This window comes from Camponotus floridanus, unplaced genomic scaffold (genome assembly GCF_003227725.1).
Source record: "Camponotus floridanus strain SB8 unplaced genomic scaffold, Cflo_v7.5 scaffold8, whole genome shotgun sequence".
Taxonomy (NCBI): domain Eukaryota; kingdom Metazoa; phylum Arthropoda; class Insecta; order Hymenoptera; family Formicidae; genus Camponotus; species Camponotus floridanus.
Window position 1 is genome coordinate 3,300,282 of NW_020229849.1, and position 15,398 is coordinate 3,315,679.

A 15,398-nucleotide genomic window follows, 5' to 3' on the forward strand; every position below is an offset into this window, starting at 1 on the left:
ACATTATAATATTTCTACTTACTGGTTAGCCAAGCATTTGTTTATAAAATAGTTGAGAGGGAGAGAAGAAAAGAAATATTATCCCGCTCTTATTAAATAGTTTATTAATAATATTGTGTTTTAATTTCTCTCTTCACACCCAGAAAATATGTAGTTTAATTTATTATTATAAATTTTATATTATATTTATATTTATAAAAAATTTTATAAATTTAATATTTATAAATTTATATTCATAAATTTTATATAATATTTATTATTATAAAAAAATTGCTCTCTTCTGAATAATAACTAGATAATATAAAAATTATAAATAATATTAAAAATAAAATATATTCCATAACTGCGCTTTTACGCAACCAGCAAAGGATACTAATTATAAAAACATTGTCTTTTTTTCTTTCTATATAATTTTTCTAAAATTATATTTTTCTACACATTTATATTAAATTCACTATTGTTATCATTCAATTTTTTTTTATTCAATAGCTATTTTGTTCGAGTGTTGTAATTATGCTACTCCTAAATCTCGAAGATAATTGATACGAATCTAATCGGTTTGATATAATTTATAATTATTTTATTATCCTTTTAATCATGCATAGTAGAATAAAGAACTGTAAAATATGATATAGAAGTGCTCGTCAACTGTAATGAAATACATCACATTTTATTTTGTTCACTATTTATATATGATTAAAAAAATTATAATATATCGCGATATATATCTCTCACCGAAGCGAAACTTTGTATGGATCCTACAAATATTCCACCGAGAGTCACATGTAAACTTTTAATACCCCTTTGCAACAAAAAAAGTACCATTTTTTGTATATGTATTGGAGCCATATACCAACGAACAGTATATCTACGAAATAATAAATTAAAAATATTTTAATTAGGTATATAGTTTAGTATAATAGATAATTTCTTTTACACACGCATATATAAACACATACACATGCATAATTATTTCCTTTTTTCCAAAGAATATTAATTTTATCAGAAGTCGACAATTTTGATTTATAATAGATATATTCCTAATGTTAGTTTGGCTTATGTTTTTTAAACGTTGGCAGTTATTTAACTTTTTCGTGACCAGTGAGATATATACATATGTCCCACCTACACAATTTTACTTCCCGAGTTTACGGTAATCAAACTATAAAAAATAAGGGAAAACTAAAAATACTAGTTCATTTAGTATGCATTTTCGAAACAATAACAATTATTATAGTAATAAAGGAAATAAAAATTAATTCGGTCACAAAAGATTGAACCGAGAAGTGTTCCGAACTCGTCATAACTTAAAATTCAATAGCGCTTGCAACGAAGATTTTCTATTATCTTTTCTTATAAAAAAGTATTAATAAAAATACAATATGTATAAAAAATGAATAGAAATACTGTATTAGCCAAAGACACAATTTTATTTTGCATTGAATACAACTATTTTTATTTGAAATATTACAAATAATCTCTTTTCTATACTACACAGAATGTCCAGTAATAATCATCTATTTGCAGGTGTTCATGATGTGTTTAGAATACTTTTCAGTTTAGTTAAATAACTGTCAACATGTAGAAATGAAAACTAAACTAATATCGTTCGAAATATATAAACATAAATATTTTAAAAAACAATTACATTCATATATAAAATTTTTCTTACACTGTAATAAATATATACTCATGGTGGTCTGTAATTTGTTGTGCCATATAATTGGATATAAATGAGTATACATAAAGGATACTTAAAAAAAGTAAAGATAGTATAAGTTGCTCTATGCTGATAAATGACATAAACTGAAAATTATGAATTAAATGTTACGCATATCATTTGCTTCTTACGCATCACACTATCCTATGCATATTATTTTAAGATATGTCAATAGATTAAATTAAATAGATTAAAATAAATAATAAAATTCATGTTGAGTAATATAATGTTATCTACTATGTAGTTTATATAATTACGAGGTTTTGCATAATTTTCTAAGAATGCATTTATCTGGCGTAAATATAGTTTACATTTGTAAGAAAACATAAGTATACAATAAATTTCATACGTCTCTAACTGATATATTACTAGAAAACCATTTTATTATTAAATTAAAAAATTGACTCAAATAATTACAATTAATTAAAATTAATTAAAAATTGGCAAGTAAGAGCCAAGATATGATAATTGAAGTGCAAGAAAAAAGGAAAAAAATATTTTTTTTCTTTTAATTACTAATATATTTTAATTATTATATATTTCAAAATATTCGTTACCATACATGCATTAAATGTTTTATTTACTTCTTTGATCCATTTTCAGTGTGATAGTAATATTACGCATTAGAGAATATTAGACAATAATATATAATATTATAATGCGTAATATTAATGTCTAATATTAATGTCAATCTGAAGGTGGATCAAAAAATGATTCGTGTTTAATACGTGTATTAAATAATTAATATTTTAAAACGTATTAATAACTAAAAGAAAGATGTTTTTTTTCTTCTCCATGAGCTCCAATTACCGCGTTTTACTCACCAATTTTTAATCAATAATTAATAAATTTTTTTACACTCCAAAGATGAGAAGAAATAATTAATAAATTATTTCTTCTCATCTTTGGAGTGTAAAAAATTGATTAATTTTAAATTTATGAAATGCCACACTTCTCGTTCAAGAAATTGCACACAAAATTTACCCGAAAAAGATTACAGCTCGCAGAAATTGTACCAGCTGCTATCAAGAAAATATACGATCCCTGAAAGTTGGATACTAAAATATTCAAAAGCCTTGAAACATGAAAAAGTATATATTACTATGTGTATTAAACACTTGTTATTAATATAATACCAACGTTATTATGATAATGCAAACTTTATAGCGTTGCGATGAATGTTTATAGCATGAATTATGTCTTTATAACTTTTTTGATCATTTTTGGAATTATTTTCATGTGAGATATCAATTGCTAGTTTGATACGGTAACTGTCAATAACATTATTGCTATAATTATATTACTTATTTAAAAATATCATTTAAATTGTTATACACATTTTTGTTATTGTTACTTACCAGGCAATGCTAAACATTGCGCAGATATGTTGAACATATGTTATAAGCATAGTTCCTGTCGCAAGCATTGCCAGTGAGCCTATTAAACATGCTGCATGTCTATGCACCGTAATTAAATAAGAATATTTTTCTTGATCAATAAAATATTCTGTTATAATATGCGGCGGCGAATGTGATTGAGAATTGTTGAGGATCATAATGTGACGAATATATGGCCAAATATATAGCAGAATAAAAATGAATTGAAAGCATATTACAAGTACTAAGAAAAATTTCAAAATAATCATGTAAATTAATAGATATTAATATTCTTTAATTTTTAAAAATTTCTTATTTCAATTGCAATTTATTTATTTGAATGTAAGAACATATTAAATTAAAATATAAGGAAAGTCTCACACACACACACACACACACACACACACACACACACACACACACACACACACACACACACACACACACACACACACACACACACACACACACAAGAAATGTCACATATCTTACATATAAGTCCAATTGTTATACATTTAGCTTGGCTTCCATACTTTTTTATGATAGCAATTTCATTTTTGTTTTTTATCTCATTACACACTTCTTGAAGTTGTTTCAACGCAATCTTTAACTGTATAATAATCATGTTAATAATATTGTACTGCCATTTTTGTTTGTAACTTTCTAAAAGATTGTAATTGGGCTTTCATACTCTTACTTCATCAGATTCAAATCAGTTTGTCTAGTAGATATTTTTTTTAGTGTACACCTACATTATGATAATCAAATATAGAAATAAAACAATATGTTAAGAAAAAATAAACTTTGTTGATCAAGAGTAACGAATACGAAAGCCCATATATGTATATTGCGTTCGAAGATGTATTCATCAGTGATGCATGATAGTTTTACGCTTACTATATCGGTGTTAATCCAAAATGAATTGTATTCAATTAATAGACAAATAAAAAAAAATGAAGAAGATAAAACTTTATTGATAATGCCCAAAGTGCATTCTGATGTTATAAATGTTGTTAACTGTAAATAATAATATTATTCATCGTATTGAACAAATTATAGTATTCCATTACTAATTTTTTAATTTATAATTTTTCGTTTGCTATGTATAATAATTTAAAAAAAATATACAATTAAAATTTTTTATATAATTAGAACATAAAAATTATAACAAAATATAATAATTATGGAATATAATGAAATTAAAATTAAAATTATACATTAATTCTCTTTTACTATAACACGATTTCGTAATATATAAAATACTATATATACGTTGATATACCTGAAATACGATAAAAGTTATCAGAATACCAAAAAATAAAATTAGTTGAAGTTCAATTAAAAACGATCGCTGATAAGGCCACAAGCCAACGATAAGCAACAACATTCGGTTGATGTTAAAATGTTGAGTCTCAAGGCAGATCATCTTTTCGTGACTGTTGACACAAGTTTGATGGAAAAAAAATAGTGCAGACACGATATCCCCCTCTCTTCGATTCATCGATCGTTTGAAGCATGACTTCTTTCTCATAGGGTAAATTTTACAGTAATTATCTAATTCAATAAAAAGGAAAGTTTGAATAATGCATAGAGGGACTCTATAAAATTGTATACAAAATTAGGCAATTACGTAATTATGTAATTTGAGAAATTTTTTAAGTTCAAATTCATAAGTTAACAATCGATTCTATAATAAAAGCAATTTAACAGAAGTTAGTTTCTCAGAAAGATATTTATGACAAGATGTGATGAGAAGATACGAATTATGACTTTTTTGTAAAAAAATCGCTTAGTCGCAATCGTTTCTTCTTGCGCGCGATATCGTATCGTTTTAATCTATATATATATATATATATATATATATATATATATATATATATCAGTATATATATATATATATATATATATATATTTCCCTAAATTGTATTTCATATGTCAGTATATCAACGTGTTTAAATTGGTACTATCAAAGGGTGTTATACCTCACTGAAAAATTATTATACTATGTTTAAATTAATTATTATACTATGTTTAAATTATTATACTATGTTTAAAATTATTATACTATGTTAGTATACTATGCTTTACTGTGTTTAAATTCTTATATTCTTGGATATTTTATATTTTCAAATAAATTTTTTAAATTTTCCAACTTATGCCGCTTACTACTATAAAAATTTAAATTTAAACATTCGTTTCTATTAATATATCCATTTAAATTGTCTATATTTAAAGATATAGCATTCGATGTATCAGTATATACATACACACACACACACACACACACACACACACACACACACATATATATATATATATATATATATATATATATATGTATATATATACTGAGTGTCTGATAATAAATTCAATTTTGACACATACATAGACAAATATATATACACATGGTATTCGAAAAAAATTATATATTGTTTATTATACAATTTTTGTTGATAACTTATTAATAAATAACGAGCTAAAACCTTTAACATTATTCAGAGTGTTGAGAATAATATATGTGGAAATTATTGAAATTAGAAAGAGAAATGTCCCCCTATATCTGCATAATTATCGTCTATTTATAGTTTTGATTTTTAAACTTTTTGCCTACGAAATTATTTATTATCAAATTAATTACAATATATTTCAAATTTTAGTCAATTTGAACAAAGTCATTTTTATATTCAAAATGAGCGGGATCTTTTAAAAAAACGTAAATTTTAATCGATATTATTACAGGCCGCTCTTTCTCTCTGAACTTGAAATAACTAATAGGCAATATATATTAATACATATAATATAATTAAATAACGTTAATATTAAAATGCATTTGTCGATTGTGCTTTCATCAACAAAGGCTACTAATTATAGAAACATCATCTTCTTTTATTCTAAATAATTTTTCTCCAAATTTACATGATATTTTAATATACATTTATTATTGTAATCGTTCAAATTTATAACTTCTATCTATACATTAATATGTAATAATAATTTTTCCTATTAAATAAAGACTATATTCTTCTTTCGAGTAAAATAATCATGCTAAATCTGGATCTCGAAGACGATCGATACGAGTCCAATCGACTTGATATTATTTGTAATTACTTTGTTATACTTTTAATTATGTTGGGTAGAATAAAAAACGGTGAAGTATGATATGGAAGTGTTCAGTAACTGTAAAGAAATCACTGAACTATATATCAACTATATATAAACTATATATAAACTATATATAACTATATATAAACTATATATAAACTATATATAAACTATATATATAACTATATATAAACTGGAATGAAGGAACTGAATAACCTTTCGCGAGACGAAAGAGAACTCGTTAGAGCTAGATGTCTCACTTCGTTCTTTTAAATCTGCTTGCACTGTCCAAACAGCGTGCGTAGATGCATGCGAGCGAAACACCTAATCTCGAAAATCTATCTATCTCAAGCTCGCTGTTCGCTTATGTACGTAGCATGGCAGTTTTCATTCCAGTTATATATAGTTCAGTGAATAAAATGCATCTTCTTTTATTTTGTTCATTATTTATATGTGATTGAAAAAATTATATAATATATCTCTCACCGAAGCGGCACTTTGCATTGACGCTACAAATATTCCACCAAGAATCAGATGAAAACTCTTAGTACCCTTTTGCAGCAAAAAAAGTATCATTTTCTGTATACGTATTGGAGCTATGTACCAATGTACATTATATCTACGAAATAATAAATTAATCAATTTAATTAGATAAAAATTTTAAATAATGTTTTTATTACACGCATGCATGTGCGCTCCCACACGCATATACACATACATGCGTACACATACAAATGTATATTAATTTATTTATTTAAAGTAATACAGTTTTATCAGAAATCTCTGTTGATAACTTATCATTGTAAGTATCTGCAAAATAAATATATTTGTATATAAATTTGAAATATTCCTTACACTGTAGCAAACACATATTCATTGTGATCTGTAATTTCTTGTGCAGTATAATTGGATAAAAACATGTATATATAGAGGATAATTATAAATGTTAGAGATAATATAAGTTGTCCGATGTCATCGGTAAATGACGCAATCTGAAAATTATAAGCACATATTATGTGCTTATCATTGATTTCTTATGTACCACATTGTTCTATATATATATGTATACATATATATTATATAGTATCAATTGATATATAGTATACACACACACACACACACACACACACACATATGTATATGTATATGTATATGACAATGTGTTGCAATCTACTGTAATACGTAATTATGAATTTTGCATAATTTTTTTTTATGAAGCACATAAAAATTAAATGAAAATTTAATTTATACTTGTAAAAAAATATAAGCATTCAATTGACTTTGTAGATTTTTTTTGCCAATATATCGCTAAAAAATTATTACGTTACACAGAAAAAAATAAGTGTCAAATCAAAACTTATGTAACTTATCATAACTTAAACGCGTCCATTGCTTCGTACTTACGCAATCTAAAATCTTCTCAAAAGAATTTAATAATTTTATATCTTAACAATATTATATTCTTACTTCAATATTGTAATTGTTATCACAAGAATATATAATTATTTAATTCTACTTTAAGAAAATTATAATCTTTGATTTAAAAATAATATTTTCTATTTAACATTGTTTTTTTTCATTCAAGAAAATTAAATCTTAAATCATAAGAATATATTTTTCTTGATTGAATTGTATAAAATAACTTCATTCAAGTACGCAATTATATTTTTCTATAATTAACGCAATATAATCTCATTTTAAGATTTCGATGTTAAAACTAAATATATTTTTAAAACACGAATATCCTTTTTTCTGTGTATTTATCTACATCTTTGGAAATTTTTTGTTAACTAATTTAATAATTAATAATTTTACACATAGAGCATTTCTTAGAAATTTGTTACTAAATTTACCCGAAGAAGATTACAGCTCAGGCAAGTTATGCCAGCTGCTATCAAGAAAAAAAACGACCCCTCAAAATTGGTTATTAAAAAGTTGCTTAGCCTTTAAATATAAAATTGTATATATTATAATATGCATAAAATATTTGATAATAAAATGATAATAATATGAACTTTATAGCGTTGCTATGAATGTTTACAGCACGAATTATGTCCTTACAACTTCTTCGCTCATTTTTTAAATTAGTATTTCGTAAGATATCAAATGCCAGCTTGATACGGTAACTACAAATAATTTTATTGTTATAATTATATTATTTGTCTAAAAATATCAAAAATTAAATTATGTCCATTTTTGCTTTCTTTACTTACCAGGCGATTTTAAGCATTGCACAAGTATGTTGAAGATATGTTATGAGCATAGTTCCTGTCGCTACCATTGCCAGTAAGCCTATTAAACATGCTACATGTCTATGCACCGTAATTAAGTAAGAATATTTTTCTTCATCAATAAAATATTCTGTCGTAATGTATGACGAAGAATGTGATCGAGAATTGTTGAGGATCATAATGTAATAAACATATGGGCAAATATACAGCAAAACAAAAATAAGTTGACAGCACATGCTAACTACTAAAAAAGGTTTTAAAATCAATACATATAATACCACTTAATGTTTTAAAATTTCTCAATTGTAATGTTTTAAAATTTCTCAGTTGCAATTTACTTATTTGACTGTAAGGAGATATTAAATTAAGATGAAAAAGATCGAGAAATATTATCTTACATAAAATTCCAATCGTTATATGTTTAGCTCTTTTTCCATACTGTTTTATGATAGCGATTTCATTTTTGTCTTTTATCTCATTAAATATATCTTCAAGTTGTTTCAGCGCACTTCTTAACTATAATGTTAACAATATTGTATGTAACAATTTAGTAATTAAGTGTTCTGTAAATTATAAATTAAAAGGTAAAAAAGACATAGAGAACTAAAGTGAAATGTCAAGAATTAAAAAAGTTATCGAGCATCAATATAAACGACACTCAAATTTGGGCATACTAACCCAAATTGGAGATGGTCTCCATCAATCTCAAAGAGCCGTTGAATCTGTTACTATTAATTATTTACAATAACATTCTTAGTGCTTTTAGTTGCGTCCTTCCGACAATAAGTATATATAAAAATGTCAATATAGATATTTATTTGCGTTATATTTCTGCGAATTTTCTTTGATTTCCTTTTATTTAAATTTTCGCTGATGATGACTTAAAAGTAAGTCGAAACGTCCGCACATAACGTTATAAACAATTATATGTATCATATCTTATTTCATATTCTTTTCTGATTCCCTTTTGTATTATATTGTAGTGCGATATGAATATATTGATGCTCGATAATATTTTTAATTCTTGACATTTCACTTTAGTTCCCTATGTCTTTTTTACCTTCCATTTTTAATATTGTATGTTCTTGTTCTTTGCAACATTCGAAAATGATATGATTGGTTCTCCATATCCTTTCTTGATCGAATTTCCAATAGATTTTTATTTTACATTTTCTTCAATTATATTGTTATAAGGTCAAAAATAGAAAAAAATCGTTAAAAAAAAATAAACTTAATCGGTCGAAATTAACGAATATGGAAGTCTGTATATTGCATTCAAAGATACGTTTATTGGTAATGCATAATGGTTTACTTGCTTACAATATCGGCATTAATCCAAAACGAATTGTATTTAATTGCAAGACAAATAAAGAATAATGCAGAAGATAAAACTTTATAGATTAGTTCCACAGTACATTCCGATGTTATAAACGTTGTTAACTGAAAATAATAATGTTATTCACGTCGTTGAAGAAGCTGTATTATTCGACATAATTACATAGATTATAAATTCTCCACTTCTCGTTAATTCTATTACATGATTTTGCGAGATATATATATAATAAGCAAAATTCACATAATTGTAATATAATAATTATTACTAAAAAATTATTATGCAAAATATAATTATATTTAAATCGGGCAGTAAGAATTAAAATAATGTATTGGTTTTCTTTTACGTCAGTATGATACGATTCCGTAATATACAAAATAAAATAAACTTTGACTCACCTGAAATACTATAAAAGATATCAGAGTACCAAGAAATAAAATTAATTGAAGTTCAATTAGAGGTGACCGTTGATAAGGCCATATACCAATGATAAGCAACAGAATTCGATTGATGTTAAAATGTTGAGTCTCGAGATTGATCATCTTTCCGTAACTTGTCGACAGAAATTTGATGGAAAAGAAGTAAGCGTAAATCCCCCTCTCTTTGATTCATCGATCGCTTCATGCATGGCTTTTTTCTTATAGTGTAAATTATATAGTAATTTATCTAATTTGATAAGTAGAAAATATATTGAATAATACATGAAGGCTGCATAACATAATGCGCAAAATTAGGCAATTACATAATTTGAGAAATTTTCTTAGATAGAAATTCATAAATAAATAATCGATATCATATTTAAAGCATTTAACAGATGATATTTTCATAGAAAAACACTCGTGAGAAAACTCTTTCGCATAAAAATCGCGCAGTCGCAATCTATATCTTTCGCGCGCAACATCATATCTCTGATTCATTCTATTTACTCGCTTAAATTGTGCATCATATCAACATGTCAGTGTGTTTAAATTCATCCTGTCAGAACATGTTATATTTTTGAATGTTATTTTAATTATTTTATATGCTTTTAGTTTAAACTCTCGAATTCTTTAATATTTTATATTCTCTAATAACTCTCTTTATTTTATAGATGACATTTGCAAAAAATATATTAAACTAAAAATATATTTAAAAAAATATATTATTTAAATATTTGTTTGCACTGATATATATATATTTTTAAATTGTGTATATTTAAAAATACATAGCAATTGATGAATGCAATATACATATTACATTAAAAAAAACACGATCGAGATGACGCATAAAACAAAAGTTTTGAAAACCTTGTATGTTATTAATTTCTTTTTTTCTTCATTTCTTGTATCTTATTAATTTCCAATAATATTATCTTTAAGCGAATTAATACTTTTACACATATGAATATCGGTTATTTTACATTATTTGTAGTTTATATGTTTTTAAACCTTTGATGATGAAGACTTTCAATCGTCACTTTCTAATATATTTTAATTTTAATTAATTTGAACAAAGTCATTCATACAAAATGAATGGGAAACTTTAGAAAGAATGATTTGTAAATGACATCATTAGAAATTGATTCTTAGACTTGAAATAACTGGACAATGTGTACAATTAAATAACATTAGAAGTAGAATACATTTATTTATTGTGCTGTCGTCAACTAAAGCTATTAATAGGAACTTATAGGAACATATATGAACTTATAGGAACTTATAGGAACATCATTTTTTTTTGTTTTATACAATTTTTCTTCAAATTTACATGACATTTTAATACACATTTACTAAATTTATTATTATTACTGTTAATATTTATAATTTCTATTTATATATTAAAATACGTATTAATAATTCTTACTATTAAATAAAGACTATATTTCTCTTTTGAGTATATTAGTCATGCTACATCTGGATCTTGAAGATAATCGATACGAGTTAAATCGATTTCATATTATTTGTAATTACTTTATGATACTTTTAATTATGCTGGGTAGAATAAAGAACGGTGAAATATGATATAGAAGTGCTCATCAACTGTAATGAAATCACTGAATTATATGTAACTATATATAAAGTGGAATGGGGGAACTGAATAGCCTTTCACGAGTCGAGAGAGAATACTCGTCAGGGCTAAATGTCTCACTTCGTCCATTTGGAAAAAAAAAATCTGCTTTTACTCCAAAATGCGTGCATATGCGTTGATGCGTGTGAGCGAGACACCTAGTCCTAAAAATCTATCTATCTCAAGCTCACTGTTCTTCGCTTATGTACGTAGCATGGCAGTTCCATCCATTCCAGTTTATATAGTTTAGTGAATAAAATACATCTTCTTTTATTTTGTTCATTATTTATTTTGTACATTATGTGATTGAAAAAATTACATAATTTATTGCAAAATATATTTGCATATATCTCTTACCGAAGCGGCACTTTGCATTGACCCTACAAATATTCCACCAAGAATCAGATGAAAACTCTTAGTACCCTTTTGCAGCAAAAAAAGTATCATTTTCTGTATATGTATTGGAGCCATGTACCAATGAACATTATATCTATGAAATAATAAATTGAAATCATTTTAATTAAATAAAAATACCAAATAATGTTTTTATTTTACACATATGCATGCACGCGATCACATGCATACACACACATGTGTACACATACAAATATTTATTATATTTCTTCATTTTTTTAAAGCATAATAAATTTTATTAGAAATATCTAATTATAACTAATTGTTATAAGTATCTGCAAAATAAATACATTTATAGATAAATTTTAAATCTTACACTGTAGCAAACACATATTCATTGTGATCCGTAATTTTTTGTGCAGTATAATTAGATAAAAACAAGTACACATAGAGGATAATTATAAGTATTAGAGGTAATATAAGTTGTCCGATGTTATCGGTAAATGACGCAATCTGAAAATTATAAAAACATTATAAATGTTAATGCTTATCATTGATTTATTACGCATCACATTGTTCTATATATACTGTAAAATCAATTGATACAAAATATATATATGACAATGTGTCGCAATCTACTGTAATACGTAATTTTGAATTTTGTATTAATTTTTTTTAAATGGAGCCCAAAAATCAAATGAAGATTCAATTTATACTTGTAAGAGAATGTAAACATAGAATTAATTAGATTTTCGAACAATCGTTTATGTCGCTAGAAAACTATTTCATTATTTATATACATCTTTGAAGATTTTTTGTTAACTAATTATTTCACGCGTAGCAATGCTTATTCAGGAATTTGTTCCAAAATTTACCCGAAGAAGATTACAGCTCGCAGAAATTGTACCAGCCGCTATCAAGAAAACAAACGATCCCTCAAAATTGGTTATTAAAAAGTTGCTTAGCCTTTAAATATAAAAATGTATATATCATAATATGCATAAAATGCTTAATATTAATATGATAATAATATGAACTTTATAGCGTTGCTATGAATGTTTACAGCACGAATTATATCCTTACAACTTTTTTGCGTATTTTTTAAATCACTATTTCGTGAGATATCAAGTGCCAGCTTGATACGGTAACTACAAATAATTTTATTGCTATAATTGTATTGTTTGTCTAAAAATATCAAAAATTAAATTACGTCCATTTTTGCTTTCTTTACTTACCAGGCGATACTAAGCATTGCACAAGTATGTTGAAGATATGTTATGAGCATAGTTCCTGTCGCTACCATTGCCAATAAGCCTATTAAACATGCTACATGTCTATGCACCGTAATTAAGTAAGAATATTTTTCTTCATCAATAAAATATTCTGTCATAATGTATGACGAAGAATGTGATCGAGAATTGTTGAGGATCACAATATAACAAACATACGGGCAAATATACAGCAAAACAAAAGTAAATTGACCGCATATGCCAAGTACTAAAAAAGGTTTCAAAATCATCACATAAATCAATACATATAATACCTCTTAACGTTTTAAAATTTCTCAACTGTAATGTTTCAAAATATCTCAATTGCAATTTACTTATTTGACTGTAAGAAGATATATAAATTGGGATAAAAGGAAGACGAAGAATGTGATCAAGAAATGTTATCTTACATAAAAGTCCAATCGTCATATGCTTAGCTTTCTTTCCATACTTTTCTATGATAGCGATTTCATTTTGGTCTTTTATCTCATTACATATATTTTTAAGTTGCTCCAGCGCACTTCTTAACTATAATATTGATAATATTGTCCTTTTTCTACATAACTATAATATAATATAACTATAATATAACTATAATATTAACAATATGTCCTTTTTCTTTGCAACATTCGAAAATGATATGATTTCGTCCATATCTTTTTTGATTGAATATATAGTAGGTTTTTTATTTTATATGTTCCTTTAGTTATATCATTATTAGATCAAAGACAGAAAGAAAACGTTAAAAAAAATAAACATAATCGGTCGAAATTAACGAATATGGAAGTCTGTATATTGTATTTAAAGATACGCTTATTGGTAATAAATAATGATTTACTTGCTTACAATATCGGTATTAATCCAAAACGAATTGTATTTAATTGCAAGACAAGTGAAAAAGAATGCAGAAGATAAAACTTTATAGATTAGATCCACAGTACATTCCGATGTTATAAACGTTGTTAACTGAAAATAATAATGTTAATCACGCTGTATTGGAGAAGCTGCATTATTCGGCATTATTACATAGATTATAAATTCTCTACTTTTCGTTAATTCTATTACATGATTTTGCAAGAGAGATATATAATAAACAAATTTTATTGAATTGTAATGTAATAATTATTACTAAAAAAATTATTATGCAAGAAAATTATATTTAAGTCAGTCAATGACAATTAAAATAATGCATTGTTCTTTTTTATGTCAATATAATACAATTCGGTAATATGTAAAATAATATATAAACTTCGTCATACCTGAAATACAATGAAAGATATCAGAGTACCTAGAAGTAAAATTAATTGAAGTTCAGTTAAAGGCGATCTTTGATAAGGTCACAAACCAATGCTAAGCAACAGAATTCGATTGATGTTAAAATATTGAGTCTCGATACTGATCATCTTTACGTGACTGTTGACAGAAATTTGACGGAAAAACAGTAGACATAAATCCCCCTCTCTTCATTTATCGATCGCTTTATGCATGGTTTTTTCCTTATAATGTAAATTATATAGTAATTCATATAATTTGATAAATAGGAAATATATTGAATAATACATGAAGACTGCATAACATAATGGGCAAAATTAGGCAATTACATAATTTGAGAAATTTTCTTAGATAGAAGTTCATAAATAAACAATCGGTTTCATATTCAAAGCATTTAATAGATAATATTTTCGTAGAAAAACATTGGTGAGAAAACTCTTTCGCATAAAAGTCGCGCAGTCGCAATCTCTATGTTTCGCGCACAACATCGTATCTCTGATTTATTCTATTTACTTGCTTAAATTGTGCCTCATATCAGCATGTTTAAATTCATCCTATCAGAACATGTTATTTTTCTGAATGTTATTTTACTTATTTTATATTATTTGTTATTATATTATTTGCTTTTTGTTTAATCTCTCGTATTTTTTAATATTTTATATTCTCTAATAACTTTCTTTACTTTGTAGCTTATGA

At 25.3% G+C, this 15,398-nt stretch overlaps 4 protein-coding genes across 6 annotated transcripts in view; 1 reads left to right on the plus strand and 3 right to left on the minus strand.

Moving 5' to 3' along the window:
- LOC105254940 (non-structural maintenance of chromosomes element 3 homolog) overlaps positions 1-15,398 on the plus strand; it is a 256,144-nt gene that overhangs the window by 8,916 nt on the left and 231,830 nt on the right. The window lies entirely within an intron of this gene.
- Positions 489-4,577, minus strand: LOC109609779. The gene is made up of 9 exons (XM_025414315.1): positions 4,379-4,577; positions 3,994-4,113; positions 3,589-3,706; positions 3,079-3,340; positions 2,881-3,009; positions 2,705-2,795; positions 1,673-1,806; positions 736-868; positions 489-648 (listed from the first exon to the last, which is right to left on the minus strand). The coding sequence occupies exons 1-9, from the start codon at positions 4,520-4,522 to the stop codon at positions 592-594; spliced, it is 1,188 nt and encodes a 395-aa protein (XP_025270100.1). The 5' UTR covers positions 4,523-4,577; the 3' UTR covers positions 489-591.
- LOC105248409 lies at positions 6,087-10,353 on the minus strand. Its single transcript, XM_025414394.1, has 9 exons — positions 10,161-10,353; positions 9,750-9,869; positions 8,828-8,945; positions 8,412-8,673; positions 8,214-8,324; positions 8,052-8,142; positions 7,054-7,190; positions 6,685-6,817; positions 6,087-6,273 (listed from the first exon to the last, which is right to left on the minus strand). The coding sequence occupies exons 1-9, from the start codon at positions 10,302-10,304 to the stop codon at positions 6,217-6,219; spliced, it is 1,173 nt and encodes a 390-aa protein (XP_025270179.1). The 5' UTR covers positions 10,305-10,353; the 3' UTR covers positions 6,087-6,216.
- Positions 11,650-14,403, minus strand: LOC109609768. 2 transcript variants are annotated; one of them, XM_025414417.1, is made up of 8 exons: positions 14,277-14,403; positions 13,841-13,958; positions 13,398-13,476; positions 13,200-13,310; positions 13,038-13,128; positions 12,539-12,675; positions 12,166-12,298; positions 11,650-11,780 (listed from the first exon to the last, which is right to left on the minus strand). In XM_025414417.1, the coding sequence occupies exons 2-8, from the start codon at positions 13,857-13,859 to the stop codon at positions 11,724-11,726; spliced, it is 627 nt and encodes a 208-aa protein (XP_025270202.1). In that variant the 5' UTR covers positions 13,860-13,958; positions 14,277-14,403; the 3' UTR covers positions 11,650-11,723. The 2 variants fall into 2 exon arrangements, with proteins under 2 accessions (XP_025270202.1, XP_025270201.1); XM_025414416.1 differs by having other exon boundaries at positions 13,398-13,659.